We start from the raw sequence: 27028 nt of genomic DNA on the forward strand, positions 1-27028 counted from the left end.
GTGGTTTAAAAATGAATAAATAAACGAACTCGCTGCTAAGGGATGCCGGTACATTTTTTAATTATAAAAGTGTTTACTTAAGAAAGCTAATTAACATATAATTGTTATATTCCATTTTATTGATAAAGGAGAAAAAATAATACACACTAGGTACAGCTGCGGATTTCCATTATTTCTACGTGGGGTGAAGGAGTCACCCAAATTCCTGGTGGGCTATGATTTTGTGGCTCATTTGCGATGATAAAACACTTATATTTACTTTAAAATGCAAACATGTATACAACAGTAGTATTTGTTTTAACAGAGCCATAGTGCTGGCGTGACTGTTATTCAAGGAGGCAATTTCTTCCCCCCTCGGATTTTAGAAAAGTGGTAGAATCTAGAGGGCGCGAGTTTCCGAAGTGCTCGGTTCCATCTGCTAAGAAACGGAAAACAAACAGGTAAATACAGATAATCATTACTTAATAATGGCAGAACTCTTTTATATCAGCTACTGAAATAGAACTGTGAATCGTTAAAAACACTTCTTCTTCACAACGGAAACAGCTGTGGAAAGTTAGCTCGAAAGTTTGTCTGTTGTTGTTAACGTTGTTGTTATTTTTATAGTATCTCGTTAGCCGGGATTTACTGGTTCAACTAATGAAAGCGTAACCACATTGACACCTTTTTTCTTAACTGGTGCGTTTATAGTTTAAAACTCTCGAAAAAGCACCTCTTCAGTGGTGCTGTGTTCACTTTTCACCGTTTCAGTAAATTCGTCTGACTAAAGTTAATTGAAAGGGAGAGGATAAAATAAGGAGTTTCACCAGTGTCAAATAAAGAGAGATTAATTTTGAATTCAAATGCAAAGCTACCCTATTAGTCCAAGCGTCATGGATTCCTATCACTTCACTCTGCAAAGCTGGATTAACCTAAACTGGAACAAGCACCCATGACGAGAGAGTTAAGAGAAGGAAAGTAGGGTTGTTTGTGGTAAAACAGTGATTCTCTGTTAGAGTCAAAACCATTTCTTTATTGCATCCAATAATTAGTATAAAATTATTGGTTGATTAGATTATTAACTGATATTAAATGAAAATTAGCAATGTCTGTAATATAATGAAGTTGATCCAACTTTTCAGATTGAAAATATATAATTCCTCTAAGTACAATTTTTTTTTCTTTCTTTTCTTTTCCTGTAGATTTGTGGTTTTAATCTGTAAATTTCAAATTGATACTTTTTTATAAGTTCTAAAGTTGTGCTGGCAAACTAATATGCGTGTCTTTGTTTTAACTAAATCATTTGATTTTTATCCTTCAAGATGGAGAAGATGAGTGATGAGAACACCGAGGAGGTGAAGGTGCTTGAGTCTGAGATCGAGCGTCTTCAAGCTGAAGTTGAATCGCTGCAGCACCAACAACAGGAAATCAATAAGGACATAACGTTCCACTACAGCCAACAAATGGAAAATGCTCTGTGAGTTTTAATTTTTGTTCTGCATTTTGCGAAATCTGTCTACAGCTTTACATCATAAATTATTTGGCTTCACAGAGTGTTCATGTGCGGGCAGAGACAAGAAGGAGGGAAGGAGATGGTGATGTCCAGACTCAAAGAGGAGCTGGAGGAGCTGGAGGAGGATGTGAAACTGCAGACAGAAATTAATGGCATCACTTTGAACAGCTGCACCACAAAGACTCTACAAAACAGTAAGAGCAGGGTCTCAAACCACAGTCTTCACTGCCATCTGACCTGTTATGTATTAAATAGAGGATTAAGATTCCATCAGAATATAAATCTGATGCATCTTAATTATTTATGTCATTTAGTGTTTTCATTTGTTCCCTGTGTAGTTTAGTATATAATGTATTTTTATTTTATTTTTTGTTGTTTGATTTGTTTTTGTTTGTTTTTTCCCATTATCTGCAAGGTTTTGATGAGCTAAACAATATTCATTTGGTTTGTGCCTGCATGATTGACACTGATCAAAAACTTATATGTGACTGTATGCCAAAAAAGACAGGCTTCTACCATGAATGTAAATAATACATGAACAACATTCTTTTGGAACACAATGCACTGTAGGCTTTAAGGTCCCTTTAGTGGATTTTGGTATGAAATGATAGATCTAAAAATAATTGCATTTGTGTATGTTAGGTGGCAGAAAGCTGGTTCAGCAGCTCTCTTTGTCGGGTAACTGCTCTGAACTGGTCTTCCAGGTCGAGTTTCAGCTTTCCGAGATCAAGGTGAGTTGTTATATTTCCTTCCGTTTTTGTTTATGGATTATAGTTTTCCTCCGGTCTGAAACTGTTCATTGAACTCTTGCTTTGATTTTTGCAAGTACTTTTCAGCTTATTTTATCTTGTGTCCATATTTCTAACCCATCTAGTGTCTGATTTTCTGTTTTTTAACCTATTATTATTATTATTATTATTATTATTATTGTGTAACCATATATGTAGCTGTCACTGTGACCCAGACTTGGTGTTTAAGTCCAGTTGAGTCTGCATGTTGTAGATATGTTGGCTCAGATACTCAAAATCTCAGTCTTAATAAAACGTATTATTTTAAAAATTAACTAAAATCGTGGCTTTAGCTTGGGACTGTATCGATTATTAGTTGTTATTGTTATAGGCTATTATTATTATTAGTATTCACATGTATCTCTACTTGTCTTATGCACAATCTGTTTAAGGTTTTGATCATACAAAGACTGGTGTTGCCTTAATCTTACTCCACTTTAATTTGCGACAGATGAAATTTGTTTCAATCTTTAACTAAAGTAGAAAATAAGGTATATAAACATTCTCAGAGACAAAAACCATACTGAATTCTTTCTGGAGTGCTGTGTCCAGCCAGCAGAGGGTGACAAAGCCATGTGCCTTAGTGTTTCACTGATGAGTGGTGTTGTTTTACAATTCTTGTGATGATGTCTGATATTCAGTAACAATAATAAAACTATGATTATGATATTCACCAGTAGCTTACTTGGGAAATGTTAACATGTTTTAAAAGGCTGCAGGTGCCTGAACACAGTATCCTCCTAAATGATTTGTAACTTGCAAAAATGGCTAAATCAGGTGTATATTTATTTTCAAAATTGTGAACGTAACTGAACACACGAGGACAACTTTCAGCACTTGGAGCTCTTTCAGGCTACATTTGTATCTGTAACAAAAAAAGTTCTGAAGTTTTATACCTACTTCATATCTAGGTGTGTTAGAATCCCGTTTTTGACTGTCACATAAAAAAAAAAAAGACAATTCAACATCAGATAATAGTGTAAATGTAAAGTTAACAGTAATTTTTAATTTATTGTGCAGTATAATGACCAATAAACCAGCTTCATGTTGGTCCAGAAGTCTTCTGGTTTTAATTTTAGCTCATTTGGCCACCAGTGAAGCTGGGCTTTAGGAATAATGTATATAAGCTGTTTCGTGAAGTCATTTAAGATGCAGATTTTACCCATACCTTTTGACACAAGTAACTCAGTAAAGACTTTAATTGTTTGTTTTCTGGTTTTAATTCTAGCTGCACTGACTATTAGAGCAAGCAGATGGTTTTATTTAAAGCTTTTCACAAAATGTTATTAAAATTACAATTAGCCAAAGGGTTTTAACTTGTTTTAATGAGAATAGTACTTGTTTTGTTGATTTGAAACCATCTCTTCTTACCCTTAATTGTAGTTTAATGTTTACTGACCTTTTTATTGCACCTTAATGTGGACTAGCACAACTTCCAGTAACCTTAAATTGTTTTGTTTGTTGTAACACATTGAAACCAACCATGAGCGTATCTCCATATATATATATATATATAAAAACACCTTTTTCATTAACACAGAGAAAGAGCTGTTTAGTCGAAGCCAAGTTCAGCATGAAGGCTGGTGGGGTGGGGTGAAATGGCTAGCCTAACTCTGTAAAACATTTAGAAATTTACCAAAGGTTAGATAAAAAGCAAGGTTTTCTTGTATATTTAGTTAAAATACAAACAGGTGAGTAAAAATAATACACATTATGGATTGTGAATGCTCTGAACTATTTCTTTAGAGCATCAACTGGGCCCTTGGCTTTTCCTGAAAATATTTTCCCCAATTTAATAAGGCTAAATGATCAGTTTTGTTTTGCTTCTCACATTCAGGGAACTGAAAAACAGGCTTAATTTGTTAAGCTATTATGTGTCACCACTCATCTGCCCATTGTTTATTACCCACATTTTGCTCCTGATCACATTAACCATGATGAAAAGATATGGTGAAAGTGTAGCTTAGAAACTTTACTGATTATATATCAGTTATATAATACAATATATATAGTCCAGACACTGAACTGTAAATGCTTACTCAGCTGTTTGAATCTGTAAGAGAAATGAAACCAGTTTAACTCAAGAATAATTATATAATAGAGATTAAAATTCAAGAGGAAATTTGAGTTCAGTCACTTCTGTTGTATTGTTTTGCTTTGCTTTTGTGAGTTCTTATAATTGGATAATAGTGAAATCCAAAGGGCCATGCATGACATGTCAGCGTGACATTCTCTTAATCTGACAAAGTATTTAAAGCAGAGCAACACAGATGGGTGAAACTGGTCACTGTAAATAAAGTGACTCATTGTGCTATAACTGAATAATGGATTGTGTGTTATTTCCTGCAGGACAGTGAGAGATCAAAGAGGACCATTGGCGATCTGAATGTGGTGCTCGATTCAAGTGACCTGCAAAACTTCAGCAGCTTCTTGTCAAGGTGAATGAATTAACAGTTAACCTGTGTTCTAAAGAACTGTACTCAAAAGCAGAGCTGTTCACTTCAGGAAGAGCAAAACATGAAGAATCATTTAAATATTGAGTAAGTGGCATGTTTTTGGACAGACATTTCTTAAAGACATTTATAGTGTTCCACCTGGTTGGTCACATAGAAAGTGACAGAAAAAGTAATGTAATGGATGAAAAATTAGGTCTAAATAGACAAATACACATGTTCCTTAACCTGCATACCTTTGGCCAATTACTGTGGTCAGTTTCTCATTTATTTACACTCTGTCTGTCTGTCTGGTCCAGCTCCACATGTTTAATATTGGTTGTTATCCCTGTCAGAATGAAGCTGCCTGTATAATTTAACTGAAGTGCTTTTTAAAGTAGATGAAATTGTCACACAGCAAACATCTCTCTTCAGGCCGAACCTTCTCACTCACACTTACTCATTCTTGGTCTCACAAATGGCAAGCCTTTCCAAAGACAAACAGCACAGGTGTTACTCATTACATTTATAAAGGCTAGATTCCTTCTAGGTGTGTTGCATACTGGCACAAACACCTGTAAATGGAGCAGAGCCATCTATAATATTAATTACACCCACTCTTTTCCTGCTGTGACTGTCCAATGTATCTGAGCTGAATCTGGTCTTATTATAGGTTTACTCAGTGATGCTTGGAGCTTTAGTCACTGTTTTTCCCCAGCAGGTGCTTTTTACACAGCAAGAAAAAAATGTTAATTGCTATCAAACCCACTGGGTTGCAAATTATATTTCTGTCTAGAATCCCCATTTAACCTTTAATAAGGTTTCTTCTTGTCTTTAAGTAATGTTCCACCCTTATTGTCTTCTACCAGCTGAGAAGTTCAGGTTTATATTGTAGGGTAAAGACCCAACAATATTAGAGGGAACACCCTAAGAATCCCACTGTCACCAAGTGCTTCCCTGATGGTAAAGGAGAAACCTTTTAACAGGAAGAAACGTCCAGCAGAACCGGGCTCAGGGAGGGCCATCCATCTGCCATGAGGGGAAAGAAAAGAGAGCCGAGGGAGAGAGTCAGAGTTTAATCATTACTAATGCTGGTTTAAACCTCTAAATGCAATAGTGATGATTAAACACATGGAAAGAAAATTGTTGAGTGAAGAAGAAATACTCAGTGCATCATTGGAAGCACCCAGCAACCAAAATCTATTGCAACATAACTAAGAGATGGTCTTGGGTTATCTGGTCTAACCCTTACTGTAAGCTTTATCATAAAAGAAAGTTTTAACCTAATCTTAAAAGTATACATAGTGTCTCTCTCAAATCCAAACTGGGAGCTGGTTCCACAGGAAATGGACCTGATACCTGAAAGCTCTGCCTCCCAGTCTACTTTTAGAAACTCTAGGAACCACAAGTAAACCTGTAGTCTGAAGCTAAGTGCTTTTTTGGAATAATCTAATACTGTTAATATATGACAGGGCTTGATCATGCAGAATTTAAGTTCAGGATTTAACAGTAGGCCAGTGAAGAGAAGCTAATATGGACTGTGGAAAAGGTTTAACACCATGGTCTAGTGAAACTTTTGGTTTTGCTTGTGTGTTTAACAAGAGAAGTGCATGTTTCTTTAAAAACTATAGCTAGTAAGTAAATGACAAGTTATTAACAGTGCCTACGCACATATTTGTGCGTAAATCAAGCGCATGAACAAATCAGGATTTATTAGTATGTTCATGCCTGAATTTGTTCGTACTCTAACACTCAAACAAATTTAGAGGGTTTTTGTGGCCAGGCAGGTGGTTGTGGTTCAAATATCTCACTGTTTCAGTCTGCAAATACCAAAGTGCCCTTAAGCAAGATACAGAACTCAGAATTGCTTCCCATGCATTCATCAGAGTGTGAATGTTGTGTGGGTGAATGAGACGTGGTATATAAAGTGCTTTAAGTACACAGTAAAGTAGAAAAAGAGTAGAAAAGTGTTATAGAACCAGTCCGATTGCCATTTACCACAAATGATGGCCTGGCTCTGTTAGGAAATTTCAAACACAAGTCTTTAAAATGAGTACAATATACAATATACAATCAATATAATTTTTTTTAAAAAGTACTACTAATAGTAATATTAAATATTTTTATTATTATATCTTATTATTTCTTAGATTATTGATTGTTTTCCTAAACACCATAAGCCACCATATGTACAGAATTGCAATCAAATAAATAAAAAATATAATTGCATGTAAGCAAAACAAAATCGTAAATGTAGTCACAAGGTAGTTTTTAACCTTGTGATTTAAACCAATTCCACCACTTTCTCTACTTCATCTTGAAGGAAACGGGTATGCAGATATTAATTTATACACAAGTTGGTAAGAACAAATAGGCTGGTGCACACATTTCATAAATCCAACAGTAAATGTGTTTTGTGCTGGATAAGTACATTCCCACAAATACTATTTATTTCTATTTCTTCATTTCTTTTTTAATTCCATTGAATCTCCTGCTGTGCTCTGAGTGAACTAGATTATTGTTGCGTGCACCAAAGTGGTGCATTTTAATGGAGGAAAAGGTTAGGAGACCCTACCCCCTAATAACTAGTGTTGCCCCCTTTGGCTGATATAACTTCAGCGAGACGCCTTTTGTAGCCTTTTACCAGTCTCTGACATCAATCAGAAGAAAGTTTGCCCCACTCCTCAACACAGAATTCTCTCAGCTGTGTGATGTTTGAGGGTTTTCTTGCATGTACAGCCCGTTTCAAGTCACCCCACAGCATCTCAATAGGATTAAGATCAGGGCTTTGACTTGGCCATTCCAGGACTATGGATGTCTACTGTTCTGGTGTCCAAATAATTCAATTTTAGACTCATCTGTTCAAAGAACATTATTCCAGAAGTCATGGTCTTTGTCTACGTTCGCTCTGGCAAACTTCAGTCTGGCCTTAATGTTTCTCTTAGAGAGCCAAGGTTTCCTCCTTGCACACCTCCCATGAAAGTCAAAGTTGTGTTTTTCTGATAGTAGGGCGATGCACTTTCACATCGACAGTAGCCAGAGCCTGCTGTAGTTCCCATGATGACATTTTAGGATTTTGGATGACTTCTTTGAGCATCTTGTGATCTGCTCTTGGGGAGAATTTGCTTGGACGACCAGACCTGAGCATGGTGGCAGTTGTTTCGAATGTCCTCCACTTGTAAACAATTGATGGTGGTGGAATGGCTGATGTCGAATTCTTTTGAGATCTTTTTAAATCCCTTACCAGACTCATAAGCAGCCACAGTCTTCTTTCTGAGGGCATCAGACAGCTCTTTATATCTCACCATGGCGTTCACTTCAACAGTCAGGAGCACACCAAACTAAATAGGGCAAGGCTCCTTTAAAATCCTGGTTAATGATGTACTGATCATGTGCACCTGACAAGATACACCTGTGTGTGTGATTTTAACCATTTTAAGTGGGATAATAAGTGGGGGTGTCCTAATTTATTCCTCACCAGAAATTGCATTCTTTTAAAATTACATTTCACATAAGGTTTTAGAAAGGCTTTTCTTATTTTTTAATTGTTTAGTTATATTATTTGGATCCCTCAGTATCATTAAAATTGATATTAAATATCCACATCTCCAAATATATTTTAAGTATACAGGCTTTCAAAGGGTGTCCCCATTTTCTCACATGACTGTATATTATAGTATTTTGCTGTGCAGACGAGCAGTTTTCTGCTGTAAAATCAAACTGATGTTCTCTTTGTTTGTGGATTATAGACTAAACGTGGTTTTTATATACCCAGGTGCATTTTCTGTCCCTATGACCGCAATCTGCCAGAAAGCGCCTGGTCTGTCAGTGAATCAGCAGCAAAGAGCAGAAGTCTGATATCTGAGGCCAGACCACATCTGGATTGTGTGGCCCAGTCTGAAGAATTTGGCAAACAACAGATGGAAAAATACTTGAGACACTGGTGCCTTGTCAGAAACTCTCTCTCTCTCTGTGTGTGTGTGTGTGTGTGTGTGTGTGTGTGTGTGTGTGTGTGTGTGTGTGTGTGTCTATCCAAATCAGATGGATAATCTTTGTAAAGTCAATGTGGTCTGAACTGTTGAAGATAAATACTGACAGTAGGACCTTTGTTCATTGTATTAAACCAGCGCACATATATTGTTTTCACATTTGTCCCACTGGCTCAGTGAAGTGATCTCTTAACTCTGTTAGTATTAAAAGTAGCACAGCACTTCTCTGTGGCCACCCATGTTTTGATAGTATTCACAGTGATATACAGAATCTCTGCAGTTACTCAAGGCTGTAAAAAGTGCTGAAGGTGAGAAAGATGCTGCGGATTGTCATTATTAGCTAATAATGAGTCATTTTGTATCTGTATTGAGAGCAACTTTCAGGCAGGTGAGGTTATGTGTTGGCAGCTGTACAGCAGGTTACAATACAACTGTTTCAGGCTTTTAAGTCAAGTTTAAATAAATTTGCTATGTAATATCTTGGCGTCTTCAAAACCGAGAGGTTTCTTTGTTTTCGGGGGTAACTGATGTGAAACACTGTTGGTGTTCTGCAGTCTGGGATAGATTTAAAGGACTGGATTTAAAGAAGATTACATCAGACAGACTCTTTTATGGATGTTTGTCGTGTGGAGATCCAGGCCAGCTTATTTATGAACTGTTTTTGACTTCTAGCCTCCAGTGGGGGAAACACCGTCAGGCTGTCAGTGCTGTCTGAAGTGCAGTTTAACTTGTCACACTGATTGTGTCAGGAAATTGTGCACACTGTGTTGAGGTCATTATAGGAGCAGGAGATATTCATCAGATTTGCCTCTCAAAGACAGATTTGTTTTTTCAACAGCTGTTGCTTTAAAGGTGCAGCAACTGTTATGTCACGTGTGCATCTTTTTGTACAAAATGCATCCAGTAATTTGGAGAACTTTGCATTAATCCTGTAAATCCAAGTCATCATCGGTGATGACCCCAACCATATCCTCCCAGTATGGTTTGTTTTTTGTTTTTTCCTTCCAGATCTTACTTGATAGCAAGCTGATTGGATTTACTACCAGTGTACACAGAATATTTTATAGATTCTTCAGAAGCAGTAGGACTAAATCAGTCAAACTAGGCATTGGTCCCATTCTCCCTCTCTCTTCCTCTCTCTGTCTTTCTGGTCCTCCTCCATTATATGGCAGGGTGCTGCCATGTTTCCATCAGGTCTGTGTGGAATAACATCATCTGGAAATTTAACCCGGCTGCCGTCTAGCCCCGGGCCCCCATGGAAAACTCTGGAAATCCTTTAACTGAATGTCCCAGTTTCACTCAGACAGACCAAAACAAATACTTTTTTTTTGCCATTTCTGTTATGACATACAACACATTATATAGAAGTAGGCATTTTTTTTGCAAACTACCTCTTTAGACAATATATTTCTTGTATAAGTATATTTAAATTACAATTAAGATTAATCACCAAGACAGCTTTCTAAAACCTGTTTTTACCTATATAAGTTATAATAATTTGACAACAGTCATTTAAATGGATCTGTCAGGACTCCCTTATTTGTTTAAAGGTTTATCTTGTTGAAAAAGCATATTCTCAGGGCTTTTAAGAGGTTTCCCAATTAGTTAGGTGATATATTTAGAGGGAAATGTTTGGTGTTATGAATGTATTTCATGGCAGGAGAATGTCTTACCTGAGCCTTTACAATCTGCTACAGGCTGAACCGGCCTCATAAAACAATTTTACTGCTGATTAACTTTGACATAAACAGGCTCAAAACAAATGGTAACAACTTGAAGTCTGCAAATAAAACTTGCAAACTCTCCAGCAATATCTGAACTTATAATTGTATATTTTGTCGATTTTATTCAGGTCAATATGGTGTCTAGAGCAGGGCGATATGACCCAAAATATTTATCACGATATACATTAGAAAATTTGCGATAACGATATAACTGACGATATAATTGACACTAGACAAAACACTTTACAACTCCACAACTTTATTAGTGCAAAAAAAACAAACAAAAAACATCAATGTATTTTCACTTAAACAAGCAGCTTTTATGTGCATTAAAGTATTATAAAAATGTAACAGTGCAAATGCAAATTCCTTGCTCACAGTTTAACCAAAAGGCATTTCCAGTGGAAATTGGCCGACATATCCTCAGCATAACCATATATAATATCCACAAAACTTAAAAAGAGGTTATACACACACAATACAGTAATATTATGTTGAGGCACAGTACGTATCACTCCGCGAGGCTCCTGCCTACGATAGCCGTAATGCTCCGACAAGCCATCAAGCGGTGCAGCTCCGTAGCTTAGCAAAGTCGTACTAAATCATTCAACTGGTTTTCGAGCACCGTGTACCACATAAAATCGTTTCGAGGTCAGTAAACACAACCAGAAGGTCCTGAGGATGCGAGGGCTCATGCCAAATCTTTTCAGTCTCCTGAGAAAGAAGAGGCGCTGCTGCGCCTTCTTCACTGTTTTGTTTGTGTGTACTGACCACGTAAGATCCTCAGCCAGATGTACACCAAGGAACCGGAAGCTGCTCACTCTCTCCACAGCAGCGCCGTTGATGGTGATGGGGGTGTGTACTTCTCTGCACCTCCGGAAGTCCACTATCAACTCCTTTGTCTTTGCGACGTTGAGTGTGAGATGGTTGTCTTGACACCAGTTGGTCAGGGCGCTGACCTCCTCCCTGTAGGCCGTCTCATCACCATTGGTGATAAGACCCACCACTGTAGTGTCGTCCGCAAACTTCACAATGATGTTGGAGTTGTTAGTGGCTGTGCAGTCGTAGGTGTAGAGTGAGTATAGGAGAGGGCTCAGTACACACCCCTGTGGAGCACCAGTGTTCAGTGTGAATTATTAGGCAAATGAGTATTTTGTCCACATCATCTTCTTCATGCATGTTGTCTTACTCCAAGCTGTATAGGCTCGAAAGCCTACTACCAATTAAGCATATTAGGTGCTGTGCAACTCTGTAATGAGAAGGGGTGTGGTCTAATGACATCAACACCCTATATCAGGTGTGCATAATTATTAGGCAACTTCCTTTCCTTTGGCAAAATGGGTCAAAAGGACTTGACAGGCTCAGAAAAGTCAAAAATAGTGAGATATCTTGCAGAGGGATGCAGCAGTCTCAAAATTGCAAAGCTTCTGAAGCGTGATCATCGAACAATCAAGCGTTTCAGTCAAAATAGTCAACAGGGTCGCAAGAAGCGTGTGGAAAAACCAAGGCGCAAAATAACTGCCCATGAACTGAGAAAAGTCAAGCGTGCAGCTGCCAAGATGCCACTTGCCACCAGTTTGACCATATTTCAGAGCTGCAACATCACTGGAGTGCCCAAAAGCACAAGGTGTGCAATACTCAGAGACATGGCCAAGGTAAGAAAGGCTGAAAGACGACCACCACTGAACAAGACACAAGCTGAAACGTCAAGACTGGGCCAAGAAATGTCTCAAGACTGATTTTTCTAAGGTTTTATGGACTGATGAAATGAGAGTGAGTCTTGATGGGCCAGATGGATGGGCCCGTGGCTGGATTGGTAAAGGGCAGAGAGCTCCAGTCCGACTCAGACGCCAGCAAGGTGGAGGTGGAGTACTGGTTTGGGCTGGTATCATCAAAGATGAGCTTGTGGGGCCTTTTCGGGTTGAGGATGGAGTCAAGCTCAACTCCCAGTCCTACTGCCAGTTTCTGGAAGACACCTTCTTCAAGCAGTGGTACAGGAAGAAGTCTGCATCCTTCAAGAAAAACATGATTTTCATGCAGGACAATGCTCCATCACACGCGTCCAAGTACTCCACAGCGTGGCTGGCAAGAAAGGGTATAAAAGAAGAAAAACTAATGACATGGCCACCTTGTTCACCTGATCTGAACCCCATTGAGAACCTGTGGTCCATCATCAAATGTGAGATTTACAAGGAGGGAAAACAGTACACCTCTCTGAACAGTGTCTGGGAGGCTGTGGTTGGTGCTGCACGCAATGTTGATGGTGAACAGATCAAAACACTGACAGAATCCATGGATGGCAGGCTTTTGAGTGTCCTTGCAAAGAAAGGTGGCTATATTGGTCGCTGATTTGTTTTTGTTTTGTTTTTGAATGTCAGAAATGTATATTTGTGAATGTGGAGATGTTATATTGGTGTCGCTGGTAAAAATAAATAATTGAAATGGGTATATATTTGTTTTTTGTGAAGTTGCCTAATAATTATGCACAGTAATAGTCACCTGCACACACAGATATCCCCCTAAAATAGCTAAAACTAAAAACAAACTAAAAACTACTTCCAAAAACATTCAGCTTTGATATTAATGAGTTTATGGGGTTCATTGAGAACACGGTTGTTGTTCAATAATAAAATTATTCCTCAAAAATACAACTTGCCTAATAATTCTGCACTCCCTGTAATGGCAGTAATGATTTCCAATTGTTGTAACTTGTCTCATTCTCCTCATACCATCAACCAAACAAACCAACCTGACACTCTAAATAAGCTACAAAATTTTCCTGCTCCCCCTTTGACATCACTGCAACCGCTTTCCTCCACCACCACAACCAGCCATCTGTAGGCTGCTGGAGGATATTTACTCTTACATAAAATAAATTTGTATGGAGTGACTATCCTGGTTTATGACCAAATTCCTGTCAAAGCAATAACCATACCATCAAGCTTGTACTGTGTTTTAAGTGCAAACTCTCAAACAATAGCACACTAACATGCATGCACACTTTGAATCAGTATTTCCAGGATACTGTTGAGGATTGTGATAGCTTAAAAAAGTGTTCTTAATGATTTTTGCATTCTGCCTTTGTTGGCCCAGTAAGGGCGAATTGGCATACAAAAATCAAAAGGAGAGAGGTGCACAAGGTCCCTGTTTGGAATCAAACTATGAATGTTAAACTCATGTGGCATGGGCTGGAGCCATTTGGCTACTTGGTGGGGGGCTTAAATAAACTGCTTTAGTGATCTGTGCAATGTAATTTCAGGGTAGAGGAGAGCAGGGATCTTCTGCTATTCTTCAGGACCTTAAGAACTTTTTCAGACAGATGTGATGACCGAAGCAGAACTTTCCAACAATTCCAAGTAAGTGAAAACACACATGCACCAAAATGGATGGTCCGGCAAACTCGCCCTCACAAACCTAACAAATTTAACCACCTGATCTGTACGTCATGAGCTAAGAGTAGCTAATCAGACCCATACATATTGCCAGTAGGCATCCTCCTCTGCTTTTGAGCAGGCTAAGTAGGCCATTGTAGTCGGTAATAAATACAGAGAGATCATGTAGACATCTAGTGGTATTGTGAAGAAGTGCACATAGATTATCTAGTTAAAGAGCGGTTTGGTTAAATGTGAGAGAAATTTAATGGAGACATATGTCTTAAGGTTAAACTTGGTGAATGTACAAAGAATGGCTATGTGGATACCTAGGTGAATCGATATAGGTGGAAAAATGTTCCTGTTGATGATTCATCATTATGGGTCATCCTTTTTATTCTATGTGAGTTGTCTTTTTTCTGTTATCTGATTTTCAGAGAATATTTTTTATAAAGTGTAAATAGTGAAAATACAACACCTCCAAAAAGTGACACTGCAGAGATAGACAATTGAAGAGGAATGAAAAGCGTAGAATACCATGGGTTAATGCAGTAGGTGTGAAGTGGTGCGAGCATGATAATATGAGATATTAGGGTGGGACTTTGTTGAAGAGGTAGCAATGAAATATCAAATAGTACATCAAGCTGCACAAGCAATGTGGAACCTATTCTCCTGTTTACTTGGAGAATGCAAAGTTCTGCCAAGTTGGCTGAGCTGAAGGAGGATTAACCCACATTTTCCATACTGGTCTATGTGTTCCAAACTCTTATTTTGCTTTACTTGCATTTTTTCAGGTCTTGTATGGAAAAACAAATTTCCCACCATAACTGTTTTGCTGTTATGTATTCCACGCTTTTATGACACACACAGACAAAACATGTACTTGGAGGAATAAACATATAAAAATACAGAAGCAGAGGAGCTGACATACATCTCTGCACAAGAATCCTAAAGTTTTTTCTGGATAGCATTAACAAGGCAGTTTCTGTCGTACACAACAACAGGTATAATTAGCAACATACAATTTCAGTGCTAACTGGGTTTTCGGTATTGTGGATAGGTAGTTGGAAATTTCTCCACACATGCATAAACCAATATCCACATGCTGAGTTCAGCAATTTTTGTTTTGCTGTTTGTGTTTATTGTGCTAGTGGTTTGAAGTAAAAATCGACTTCTGTCTTTCCAGTACTTTATTATGACCAAGAACTTACTATCATTAGCTGGAGCATGCACACTTGTCTAATGTACAAGCTGTTACTTGCCTCGAACACAACATTGTTACTTACCCCTGGTGTTTTCTTCATCCACAGTTCTTTGTATTTGTAGTCAACTCACTGTGAACACTGATTGACGTTGATGGTTGTGCCATCGTTGCAGCTGTCACAAAAGGACTGATTGTCGTTCACTATTATCAGTATCTTCTACTATTCACTTTACTATTGTAATAAATGTGTAATGGACACATAGTAGCTGTCAGCAGCTTGAAAACACCGTTAGAGTGGGCAAAATACATATTTAACATGGTTGTGAATTTTCTAAGTAAATATAGAAATATATTCCTTATATATTCTTTTGACATGAAATTCTCACCAAAAAAATGAAACGTGTTTGTCCCTTTTAGCAGTGATATCAACAAGTAAAAACTCAAGTTCCAAACCAAAACCACTTTATATACGACACCTCTAAAACCCCTTACATAACATCATTCATGTTGTTGTAATATATAATTTATATATTGAAAACAATATTATTTTTCAAAATTAACTGGCATTTCTACAGTAAATTTCTAGTCTAACTAACCACCTAAAGTGCTTTTAAGTGAAGCTTACTCTAATATTGATTTCAAACACATTATATTAAAAAAAAGTTGAACTTTATTAGAATATCTTCAAACATAGCCATGTAACATATTCCTGTACACCACTATCTTATTCACATCAGTAATAATCTCTAAATTAATTTTAATTAATGGTAGGGAAGAGTTGGGAACAAACGTAAGACACTATAGAAGCAAGAGGAGTAACTTTCACATTACTATAATTCATAGATACATTGTTCCCCAGTTCATTTCTGCTGGAGTCTATAAATTAAGAAAACAAAGGTAAGTCACAAAATACTTAAGTCTAATGGAATAATGAAAAGTGCAATTAATCCACACAATAGCAGAACAAAACACACTTTTCACTTAGTTAACGTATTTACACAATATTCTTGTATTTCAAGAAATGTAGTTTTTAATCAGCAAAGAAAAAATATATATCTTAAAGCTACATACAGTTAACGTAAAGAGGAATGTTAACAATGATCACAGATTTGTGGCCAGTTAGGATATTTTTGTTGTTGTTGTTGTTGGGTTGTTGTTTTTTTTTTTTTTGGACATGTGACAATGTTCTATTGAAGATATAGATCTACTAGATATAGATCAGCATGCAGATATCAAGTATTCCTTTTGTATAACTAAAATTACTTCAATCCTGCTTCTTCCCTCCTGTTGTCAGGACTCTAAAATGTCAAGTAATGACTTTCTTAAAGACAAGTAAAGATAGGAACAGCTCACTAGAAAACACATGGATCAAAACAGGGTTGCATGAAGAGTCAGTTTGTGATAAATATGGATCTTCCCATACAGGAACGTGCCAGAGTCCTAGCTTAAACATACAGACCAGACAGCATGAATTATGTCAGTTATCAGCACAAGAATGTTTCGATTTGGCTTTACTAAAAATGTCTAAATATACTTTTTGTACCACAATTTTCATTCAGCTGTGACAATTTAATTGTGAAGAAACTGAATGTGAAACTTTAAAAATAAAACATTATTATAATCACTAATGCATCAATTAAACTGCACTTCAGTCATATATTGAGTGCCCTTTACTCAGAGGTAAATCTGAAAAATCTGCCTTGGGTCCATTCATTTAGATCTATTGTTTTTGATGTAGCATTTTGTTGCTAATTTTAGGTAAAACTTTGAAATGTCAGATTTTGCGTTAAAAGTCAGTTGTTTAGATGAGCAAAAACAGCAAAAATGAAGATGCTTACAGTAAATAACTTGAAATATAAATACATTTTCTTACTGCTCACAATTAGATACAGTCTACTAACAATTTGAAGACATTGGGCTGCAAGAAAGCCTCTTCGTTTGTGACAGCAGGTGTTTCTGTTGTTTCAAGGTCACAAGTAGTTTTGTTTGTTTTGGGATTTTTTTGTTGTTGTTAAGATTGGTTCATCCATGTAGTAAATCAGCAGGTCAAAATGAAACAACAACCTGGACTGTCAGTGTAGAACCGTTAAAACTGCTGCACTCATTTATAGGATTATAGTAGTTGTAGTAGCATTTTATTACCTGTGAAAAGGGTGCTTTAAGGCTACCAGGAAAGTCCTTGTGGGATTTAAGCCTTAGAAATTGCAACAATCTAACAAATACTGCCACTTCAATGGTTATGCGTGTGCAGGTGTAAAATGTTTCAGTGCACCAAGGGTAATACACCACATTACAGTTATTTTAAAGACATAAGGGATTAAGCCAAGTATACATGACAGCCGGCTTTGACTCTGTTATTTTGATTACAGGTAGAAACACTAATTTTAAATGTGGTTAGACAAACTGGTTGTTTGAAGCATATTGAGATTAATTACACTGATGAAATTTCCTTTACTGCCCACCAGTCAGTAAAAGGCCTTTAGGTGAGTTAATGAACACCTTCAGTCCAGTCAGAGGTTTGATTTTGACCTGATACATGCTGATTGTAGGTTTGCCGAAGTAAAAACGTTGACATCTGTGGGACCAGCTCCACAAATCCAAAATACCATGGTGTCTCCCAGCTCTTTGTTGTGGGAAAACTTCCATCAGCAACAAAGGGAGTACAGTTAAATTTCAGTCTCCTCAACGGTACTTTCCAACAGGCAGTACTTTCATACAGGTGAAGTTGTCGGGGTATTTTGACAGCACCACTGGGTTGCCATCAAGGCGGACCTCATTAAGACTTGGTCGTAGGTAATAGGTGTCATTGGACCTGCAGAAGGTGTCCACATTGACCTCAGTGATGTTGTTGTTCTGGAAGAAAATAAAATAATATTGGTAGAGTCTTTTTTTACACCTCACTTTTAATAAAAATTACAGGTTTTAAATTTAATCTAGAAAAGGGTTGTACCAACGGATATGGATCTTGGAGATCAACAATGGGTAGAGTGATTCCCAAAAGTAACTAATAAAGTCATGCTGTACTTTAATTTTGGCATTCTTACATATGACCAGTACTTGCAACAGAGATCAGTCTGGATGTGAATGTAGGGGTGACCACATTGATCTGTCATCATCTCAGAATGAGAGAAAACAGAAGGAGGGCATTCTAGTCTGACTTTAAATTTGTGTCTAATATAACTGGGGTTGCAGAGACGAGTTCATTCCAAAGCTTTTGAGTCACCGAGTGTGTGTGGATGAAAGGCAAATAAGCTCTTTTTACACATATTAAAAAACATAAAGGCTGATATTCATGTACTTAATGGTCACAAGTTATGACAGGCAACAAAGCTCTCCTGCTGAAATAGCACACATTCAGTCTTTTCATGATGGTAGACAGGGAATTAACTTCCCAGCAGTGTCTCTAAGCAAACCCATGCTCAGTTGTAGGCATGGACACAAACAGCTGCAGACACCACAGACAGTCTTTCCTTTCATAGCTCTTTGAAATTTACACACATGCATAGCAAGTGCATTGTGTGCATCTTGGCAGATGTTCCTGAGTGGGCACGAAAAATTGGTTGGCATGCATCTGCATGGAGCCTCGTGCATACTAGCAAATGCTGGAACTGCACCATTCCTTTAATCCATTTGGCAGTAGTGCTGTTGCATTTGGGCCACACAGTATGCGTTTTTACTGTGGAACTCAGTACAGTAGGCCCCTATGGAGAAGTTTATCAAACCCTACTCTAGAACACAAGTTGTGTACCAATTTGATGATGTCACTGGTGACCAAAATCAATGTATTTTTATATACAATGTTAATAAAACATAGAAACCTGAAGATGTAAGATCCGAACACTCTCTGGGATGTATGGAACAGCCTCCAGCATGTTGTCGGACAGGTACAGGTTAACCAGCTTGGTGAGTTTCTGTTGGAAACAAAAAAAGATTTGGAGAAAGAAAGTTGGACTGCCAAGACACATCAACTTTAGTAGTTAGTTGTACTAACACTGTGTTGAATTGATGGTGTACTGTATATAAAGATAATACCTTGTCATAATTCTCTGGTAACATTTTGAGAAATTCAAGCATTGATATTCATCTCACCTGGAAAGTATAGTATCTTGGAGCATTTATACAATTAGGTGGTTAACAAGATTATTTACCCTTTCAGGAGCATGTAAAATATTTGCGATCACTGCTAAGGACAGTTGACATGGCTCATTGTCAGTTTGTATGTTTTAGTAAAACTTTTTAGATTTTTTATCTCCAAATCAGTCACCAGAGTTGGTTGTTTGTTCGTAGAGGTCATGATGTACCTTGAAAGCATTAGCCTTCACTCCTTTGGTTTTGAGTTTGTTGTAGTTGGCATTGAAAGATGTGAGTTTGGCAGGGAGTGCAGGAAGTTTGACCAGCTGATTCTCAGCCAGAGACAATTCCTCCAGGAGGGTTAGCTTGGAGAAGGCTCCATCTTCAATCTCGGAGATCAAATTCCCTGTCAGGTCGATCCTCTTTAAAGTCACTGTTGATAGGTGAGGGTTTTAAAAAAAAAAAAGAAACAAAGAAGTTGTGCTACTTTCATCAATTACAGAAAAGTGAACATGCAGTTGATACATATGACTAAAAGCTAAGTCATACAGTACAAATAATGACTTATCATGTCCCTTGGTTAGTATAGATAATAGTTGACTGTTTACAATGAAGAAGATATCTGTGCTGCAAAGGGCAAGATATGCAAACTCTGACTTACAAGGTTGAAATTTTTGCACTAGATTAATAATTTTTCCTACTGGTGGGTGATGGGATCTTTTAAATCTCCTCTCCCAGGACCCCCAAAATTTCAAATCCTACTCTTATCAACAAAATCTTCATCCTTTGTCTTAACCATTTGTCCAAGTATGGGCACTGGAGTATGTCTCAGGAGAAGGCAAGAGGCAGGGTACACCCTGGGCAGTTGATCACAGGGGCAATACATAGAGACAGACTACCATAAATTTACACTAGGACTATTAGATTAACAGATGTTTACCCCATGGAGGTCAGACATTTAAATATCTGACTGTTGTGACACAAACAACGTAAAGAATTATTAAGAACAAGCAATTATAACTTAAGAAGTATGTCTTTGGCTTGTGGGGGAAACCAGAGCACTCAAATGAAACCCATACAAGCACAGAAAATACAGTGCCCCAGCACTTAACATAATATCCTGTTGTGAATCTGTGTCCAACAACTGACTACGTCCCATTAAAAAACAAATAAATATATATATATATTTTTTTAATTGCTGAATGTTAAGCAGAAACTTGAGTTTTGAACAGATGGATTAATCAACAAACTCTGGAGTAACCATGTTAAGACTTACCAATTTGAGCAAAGTCTTTGTTTTTGATCTTTCTTATTTTGTTGAAGCGTGCATACAGATAGGCTGTTTCTTTAGGTAGTGTGGGAATGGAGGTCATGTCTGGACTGACCTCCTCACAGTACACCGAGCCAGTCAGACACACACACAGCAGACAGGTGGGAAGGTCTGCAACACAAAGGCATCCATAAAAACCAAGGCGCCTTCAAAGTCCATATGGCCTTACTACATTTAAGCCATAAGTAATTGCTTTTTTTGCAACTAAGTGATCAATTTTAATGGTATTGTTTTTACCTAAGACAAAAAACGTCCAAACCTTTTCAGTTTCAGAACCCAAACAATTCTGTCAAACCATATATTTTTTACTTGTGTAGTCTATAATGTCTTAATTTCTTTTTTCTACTTTAACCAGTAACTCTGTTTATGAGGCAAGGTAGTAAATTCTTCCTTGCTGTGTTCAAAACACAGCACTGATACATCTATCTATCTATCTATCTATCTATCTATCTCTCTCTCTCTCTCTCTCTCTCTCTCTCTCTCTCTCTCTCTCTCTCTCTCTCTCTCTCTCTCTCTCTCTCTCTCTCTCTATCTATCTCTCTCTATCTCTCTATCTATCTCTCTCTATCTCTCTATCTCTCTAATATATACATATACATATATAAGAGAGAGAGAGTGCGTGATGGGATCTTTTAAATCTCCTCTCCCAGGACCCCCAAAATTTCAAATCCTACTTTATCAACAAAATCTTCATCCTTTGTCTTAACCATTTGTCCAAGTATGGGCACTGGAGTATGTCTCAGGAGAAGGCAAGAGGCAGGGTACACCCTGGGCAGTTGATCACAGGGGCAATACATAGAGACAGACTACCATAAATTTACACTAGGACTATTAGATTAACAGATGTTTACCCCATGGAGGTCAGACATTTAAATATCTGACTGTTGTGACACAAACAACGTAAAGAATTATTAAGAACAAGCAATTATAACTTAAGAAGTATGTCTTTGGCTTGTGGAGGAAACCAGAGCACTCAAATGAAACCCATACAAGCACAGAAAATACAGTGCCCCAGCACTCTCTCTCTCTCTCTCTTACACACACACACATATATATATATATATATGTATATATGAGAGAGAGAGCGATAATATCTTTTTTTTTGTATCTTCAGTTCCACGGTAAAGGCCTTTATTTAACCTTTATTTTTAAATGTACATTACAAATAAGTTTATCTGGGCTATACAGTTTCCATCAGTAGTCTTTAGTAGTACAAGTAGTAGTAGTAGTATTTAGCGTAGTTTATTGTAGTCACTAAAGTCTCTTTTCAATGTCAGTCCTTGGTAAACACAAGTAAGCAGCAATAATCTGTTAAGGCATTTAGTTTTATATTTAGTTTAGTTTTGTTTTCCCACAAGTGTAAATATGAAGCAGTGTCAGAAATTTAGGATATTCATCTCACAATGTGAGTGGTGTTTAAATTTTGTTCCAGGTGTCCTTTCAGGTTAGATGGACAACTTTGAACTTCTCTTACTATGCACAATAGGACTGCTGTTTTGGAGCCAAGGCCAAAGATACTGTTTTAATTCTTTTGTGTTCTTTCACATTCCAAAATCTCACAGTGTATACCCAACTTAATAGGTATTAAACCCTTACAAAAACCTAAGCTGTTTGAGATACTCAAAGGATTTATTGTTATGAACACTATGAATTGCATCAAGGTATTGTTATCCACCTCAGCATTATGGAGTTCCTTGCCAGCATGTGCTCGTGATTTCAAACAACCAAAGGCGAAAGCTTGAATGTTAACCCAGACAAAAGGACCTTGATCTGGTTCATACTCTTGGTGTAGTTCGTAATCTTGGTCCAAGGAATGTTCATTGTTCGTCGACTTTAACAATACTATGAAGGTCTAAGAAAGATCAAATCTGAGATGCATTTTCTTGTGTGTGACATTAGATGCAGGTAGAGTAGGTCTTTCTCTTACCAGCGGCATCTGCTTCCGCTGTAATTGGGTTGTCATCAGGTTCATCAGCAGGAGGCAGCGCCCTCTGCAGGAGAAAACATGGCCTGTTCATATAACGGCCAGATCATTGGCTAGAGCAAAACATCAACACTGCTAGGGTTAGGTCAGTTTGGAAAAATGCTTAAATATTACAGTATATCAAATTTGAGGTAGGAACCAAATAAATGTTATACAACACTGTAAAAGTATATGCATTGCCTTGTGCTTGGCTCAACTTGCAGCAGCTAGCTATAAGAGATTCATGAGCCTGAGCTTTTCATCAGCTGTTAGTTATACAGGGTCGCTGTGTACTTAACTTTGACATAATGAGACTGTAAACATTACAGCTGCCTGTTTTGGTAGGTTCATATTGCAAAAAGTGCAAGTAAGAAGATGAACCAGTATGTCTAGTTTCATTTACAGCTCTTTGAGGGTTTAGTAACACTGCAACACTGTAGATCAAGGAACCAGAAGCCAGAATTTTTCAACTCAGGCCAGTTATCATGGTCTACAGCAGGGGTGTCAAACTCAAATACACAGTGGGCCAAAACTCAAAACTGGAACAAAGTCGCGAGCTAACGTTAATATTCATTGAAATGTATTTAATCCTCCAGATATAAGAATGAATCTTTTCTTATGGACACAGTTCAACACCATAGTTAGCTGAGGCCAACAGGAATGTGGATATTGTGTTCTCCTTTTGCCTTTGTAGGTCTCCTTCAGGTAATCTGGCTACTCTCAGTCCAGACATTTACATGTAAGGTTAAATGGGGTAAACTGCCTGTGGATGTAAGACACATGAAGTGCTTAGAATAAAGCGCTGTATGCGTATATGGGTAAATGTAAGTTGTAGTGTAGAGAACTTTGAGCTGTCAGTAAGACAAGAAAAAAGCTATAGTAATTCCAGTCTGTTTGTGGGAATGTGGGGAATTTATTGTCCGAAGTTTCTGGCTCTGATGTATGATACTGTTCATATATGGTCAGAACTTGTCTTCTGAAGTACTCCCAGTGACTGAGATAGTGACCAACCAGGGTTTGTGAACTGAAACCTGGGTAATATTGTAGTGCTGCAACTTGAAAACTAAAGAGAATTAGGTAGGTGGGTTTTGTGCATTCTTAAGGGCATTTCATGGTGCATGGAAACCACATATTGGACAAATCCCATGATAGAAAAAAATTATGTGAGGTTTTCAAAATGAAGAAACTCCTCTTTTTGGATTTTTGGAGATTTTCTATGTGAGCATGCTTATACTAAGAACACGACCGAAGATGGAGAACTATACAGTACCTATAAAGCACAAAACTCAAATTTAAGTTATATGGACCCATATGGCTACGCAGATGAAGAAACGATATGTTAGTTTTTAGCGTTAAAAAAAGTCTAGGTATGTTTTGAGATTTGAGGCAGTGGACCTACCCTAATTTAACATAAACATAAAAGGCAATTGGAAAACCACAAATCTGGAATAATTCAAAAGGTCTTTGGCCATTTGCTGTGTGATTGTTTGAAAGTGTCTTATAAGGTGATGGAACAAAGCAATATGCTGCTGGAGGTTACTGCAAAGAAAAAAATATGCTAGCTTTCTTCATCTAGTTATACAACAAAAGAACTTGTGACATGGCTGACCGTTTTTAGTTTGAGTTATATTTCAGTCTTCTAGCTGAGTGAAGACGAAGGTGCCTCAAAAAAGCATGTTTGCAAACATTAAGCATTAGAGAAGGAAACTAGAATACTGGTACATAACTCATAAACAAATAGCATCATTATTGAATAACCTTGAGCAAAATACGGGCTCTGTTCCTACTGCTGAGTCCCTAAACCAACTGACCTGGTCTCGAGCCAGTTGAAGGAAAGAAGAGCTTTGCACATTGTGGATTAAAAAGTTAACATAATAACCTTTTGGTAAATAGCTAATTGTAGCAGCACCAATAGGTATAAGGTCTGTCACTGAAAAATGAAAAGCAGCTGGTATTCAAACTGAAGTTATGGTTCCATAGCTGTATTGTGTTGTCACACTCCACATTTGTCTCACTCTCTCTCTCCCTGTGGATTGTTTGTGGGTTTTTCTCTTCCTTCAAGTGTTTTCTGAAGGAGAAATCAGACCAGATTTTGGTTTTATTCCATCCAAATATTTCTTAAGGGGGTTAGTGTGGTTAGAACAGGGTTAATGTGGTCGACCCAGGGTTGTGTTTTGGTAAGACTCCACAGAAATGGGTTGTGTATGTGTGTTGGAGCTGTGAGCTTAATGGATTATCTGTTAGAAGAGGAGGACAGTGAAATGAAGTGCTAACAGATGCTGCCATTACCAAGTAGCAGAAAGTGGATTATCAACTAAACCATGAAGTGGATTAATTATTGCTTGTGTAATGTAGTAGAATTAATTGATTTTGAATGTGCCCAGCTATTAAGCAAACCTTCTTTCTCCCTCTTTGTAAAGCATTGCTCAAATTGCTTTTTCATTTTTCCAACCTGCTCCCAATAAAGTTTTCTGGTTTTGTCTGGTTTCACTGCAGTCTTGAAACTATGCCTCTTATTCATTAAGAATAAGAATATTATCCTTGTGCCTTTGATTTACCTCAATATGCATGCCTGGTCATTATTGGAATTATTTATCTTTGGTGTGTCAAAATAACCACCTTTTGTCATTATTTAACACTGTGACAAATGTAAAAAATGATCTTCTAAGTTAATGCTGTCAAAACAAACTTTTTAATATCTTGATTAAAAAAAATGACAAAACTTTAACAAATTAAAAAAAGGCTAGAAAAATAAAAGAAAACACCAAAAATAGTAGATATAATCCCATAAATCCATCCCAAAGAAATAATAATACAAATAATAAAGTTCTCACCCTAGCCCTCCTTGATTTTAAATAGTCACTGAAGTATCCATTCAGTTGACTGCCAGCTAGAGACCCTGGTATCAGCTGTGAGTCGTGGTCGAAAGTCCTGGCTGAGGCTGCCACCAGCCATGGCACCAGCATACAGGTGAAAAAGAGCGTCTTCATGCTGTCCAAAACAGTGTGATGCAGACACACCAGCTCGCCTTAAAGTCTGAGTTTGGGTCAGCAGCTGCTTTTTGCCACAAGCCCCTGGTTGAATGTGTCAAATGACTCTATTTAAAGGCTGAACCAGTAGCTTTCAGCAGACTCTTAAAGCAGAGTTTATAGAGCGCAGCACTTAACCCTTTCCTGACCACCCACCATCCATCTGCTGAGAGACAGACTTGGACACAGACAGGATGTACAGTGAGAAGCGCACACACCAAAATGAGGCACATATGGAAAATGATGAGAAAGAATAAAGTGTCCATTTTTCTCCTAAATGTCCCTAAGTGTGTACAGGAAAAAAATATGCAGAGAAAGCAGAAAAACCGAAAGTTGACAACCAAAGTGTGAGTGTTTTTTGTCAGAAGGAATGTCTGTGGTCTCTGCCCAGCCACTCTGTAATGACTTATAATAACCAACCTATCTTTCATTAGGCTGGATCAGTGTTTTTCTTCTTCTCCTACTATGTTATTCTCTTAGCCGTTGGTCAGACAATTCATTTAACAGCCATCAAGTAAGCACTTCTTATAGGCTGGGATTTACCAATATTCATGTTTTCTTTCTGGACAGCTCTCTCAGTAACTAATGTTTCAGGCTGGAACTGCTTTTAGTTAGTCATATCATCATTTTAAAATTATTAACAAAAAATGATCTGCTCTCTGCTGATATGAAGCCATAACAATCATCTACACAGTTCTATAGATAGAACTTACTTTTTTAATTAATGATGATTAGGGGCTGCCGAGGGACGTAACAGTCTTCTTTAAGATTCACATTAAATTTTTGGAAGAATGCTGCTTGATTCAAGCAGCCATTGCAAGTGATAGTCATGGCACTCAGTCTTGAATTAAAATCTGTGGCAGATTATGATGATGATGATGATGATGATGGGAAACCGTCAATGGTGGAAAAAAAGATTTTTAAAGCCTTATTAAGTCAGCAAATTATAAGTGGCTTTTGGCAGATTTGACTGATAATTCTATACATGCAGTCCTTATGTCTCCATGACCACTGAAATTAAAGGTCATTTATGTCATTCTTTAAATTAACTACCAAAATGAGTGCCCAGAGACTTGCTTCTCAAAGGACTTTAAGCATCTGCTCAGTGTTTTTTGTATTTAATTTTTTCCCCCTCTAGCATTATTGTATAATACCTAAAAGCAAATATTGGTTTACTTAAGGACTGTCTTGTCAGATCCCGTTAAGGATGTCCTGTGGGCACCTTACCCACTTTTAATCTTGTATAAGTTAGGGTGTAATGATTATTCAAATTCATGGTTCGCTTCATGCCCTAGTTGGGCCACAATTTTGGCTTTTGATGTTTCGGTCACTGTTTAAAACTTAAACTGTAATACTTATAGTGAAACCATATGACATTTGTGTGTGACATTTCCACATGTGACATTTCCAGTTGCCTGAAGCTACTGTAGAGGCTCATAGTCTAACATGTTACTGATACACTTTATGATGATTTTTTTTTTTACCTTCATTTGTTATCCTGTTTGTGAAATTACGGGAGTAATATCTGAGAAGCAATTCTTTATGCTACATCATATCTAAAGTAAACAGCTGTGCACAGACTATGTCTTCATCTCCCTTGAAGTCATTGTGCGTTTTTCATAGACTTGACTTATT

General features: G+C 37.5%; 2 protein-coding genes across 4 annotated transcripts in view; one reads left to right on the forward strand and one right to left on the reverse strand.

The window, feature by feature from the left end:
* The first annotated feature begins 119 nt into the window (after positions 1–119).
* cenpp (centromere protein P) overlaps positions 120–27028 on the forward strand; it is a 113348-nt gene continuing 86439 nt past the window's right edge. Inside the window, exons 1-7 of one of the 3 annotated variants that reach the window (XM_082534765.1) lie at positions 120–208; positions 305–440; positions 1302–1456; positions 1532–1686; positions 2135–2223; positions 4630–4718; positions 13685–13781. In XM_082534765.1, coding sequence (XP_082390891.1) covers positions 1302–1456; positions 1532–1686; positions 2135–2223; positions 4630–4718; positions 13685–13781 — 585 coding nt within the window. In that variant the 5' untranslated portion in view covers positions 120–208; positions 305–440. Of the gene's footprint in view, positions 209–304; positions 441–482; positions 679–1301; positions 1457–1531; positions 1687–2134; positions 2224–4629; positions 4719–8487; positions 9136–13684; positions 13782–27028 lie in introns of those variants that run through there. The other 2 variants (XM_082534767.1, XM_082534766.1) reach the window with 2 other exon arrangements.
* On the reverse strand, positions 16128–25470 carry ogna (osteoglycin, paralog a). Its single transcript, XM_082534771.1, has 6 exons — positions 25199–25470; positions 22329–22392; positions 20348–20512; positions 19302–19504; positions 18819–18911; positions 16128–17853 (listed from the first exon to the last, which is right to left on the reverse strand). The coding sequence occupies exons 1-6, from the start codon at positions 25352–25354 to the stop codon at positions 17683–17685; spliced, it is 852 nt and encodes a 283-aa protein (XP_082390897.1). The 5' UTR covers positions 25355–25470; the 3' UTR covers positions 16128–17682.

This window comes from Aulonocara stuartgranti, assembly GCF_965226115.1.
Source record: "Aulonocara stuartgranti genome assembly, chromosome: 5".
In the NCBI taxonomy this organism is placed as follows: Eukaryota; Metazoa; Chordata; class Actinopteri; order Cichliformes; family Cichlidae; genus Aulonocara; species Aulonocara stuartgranti.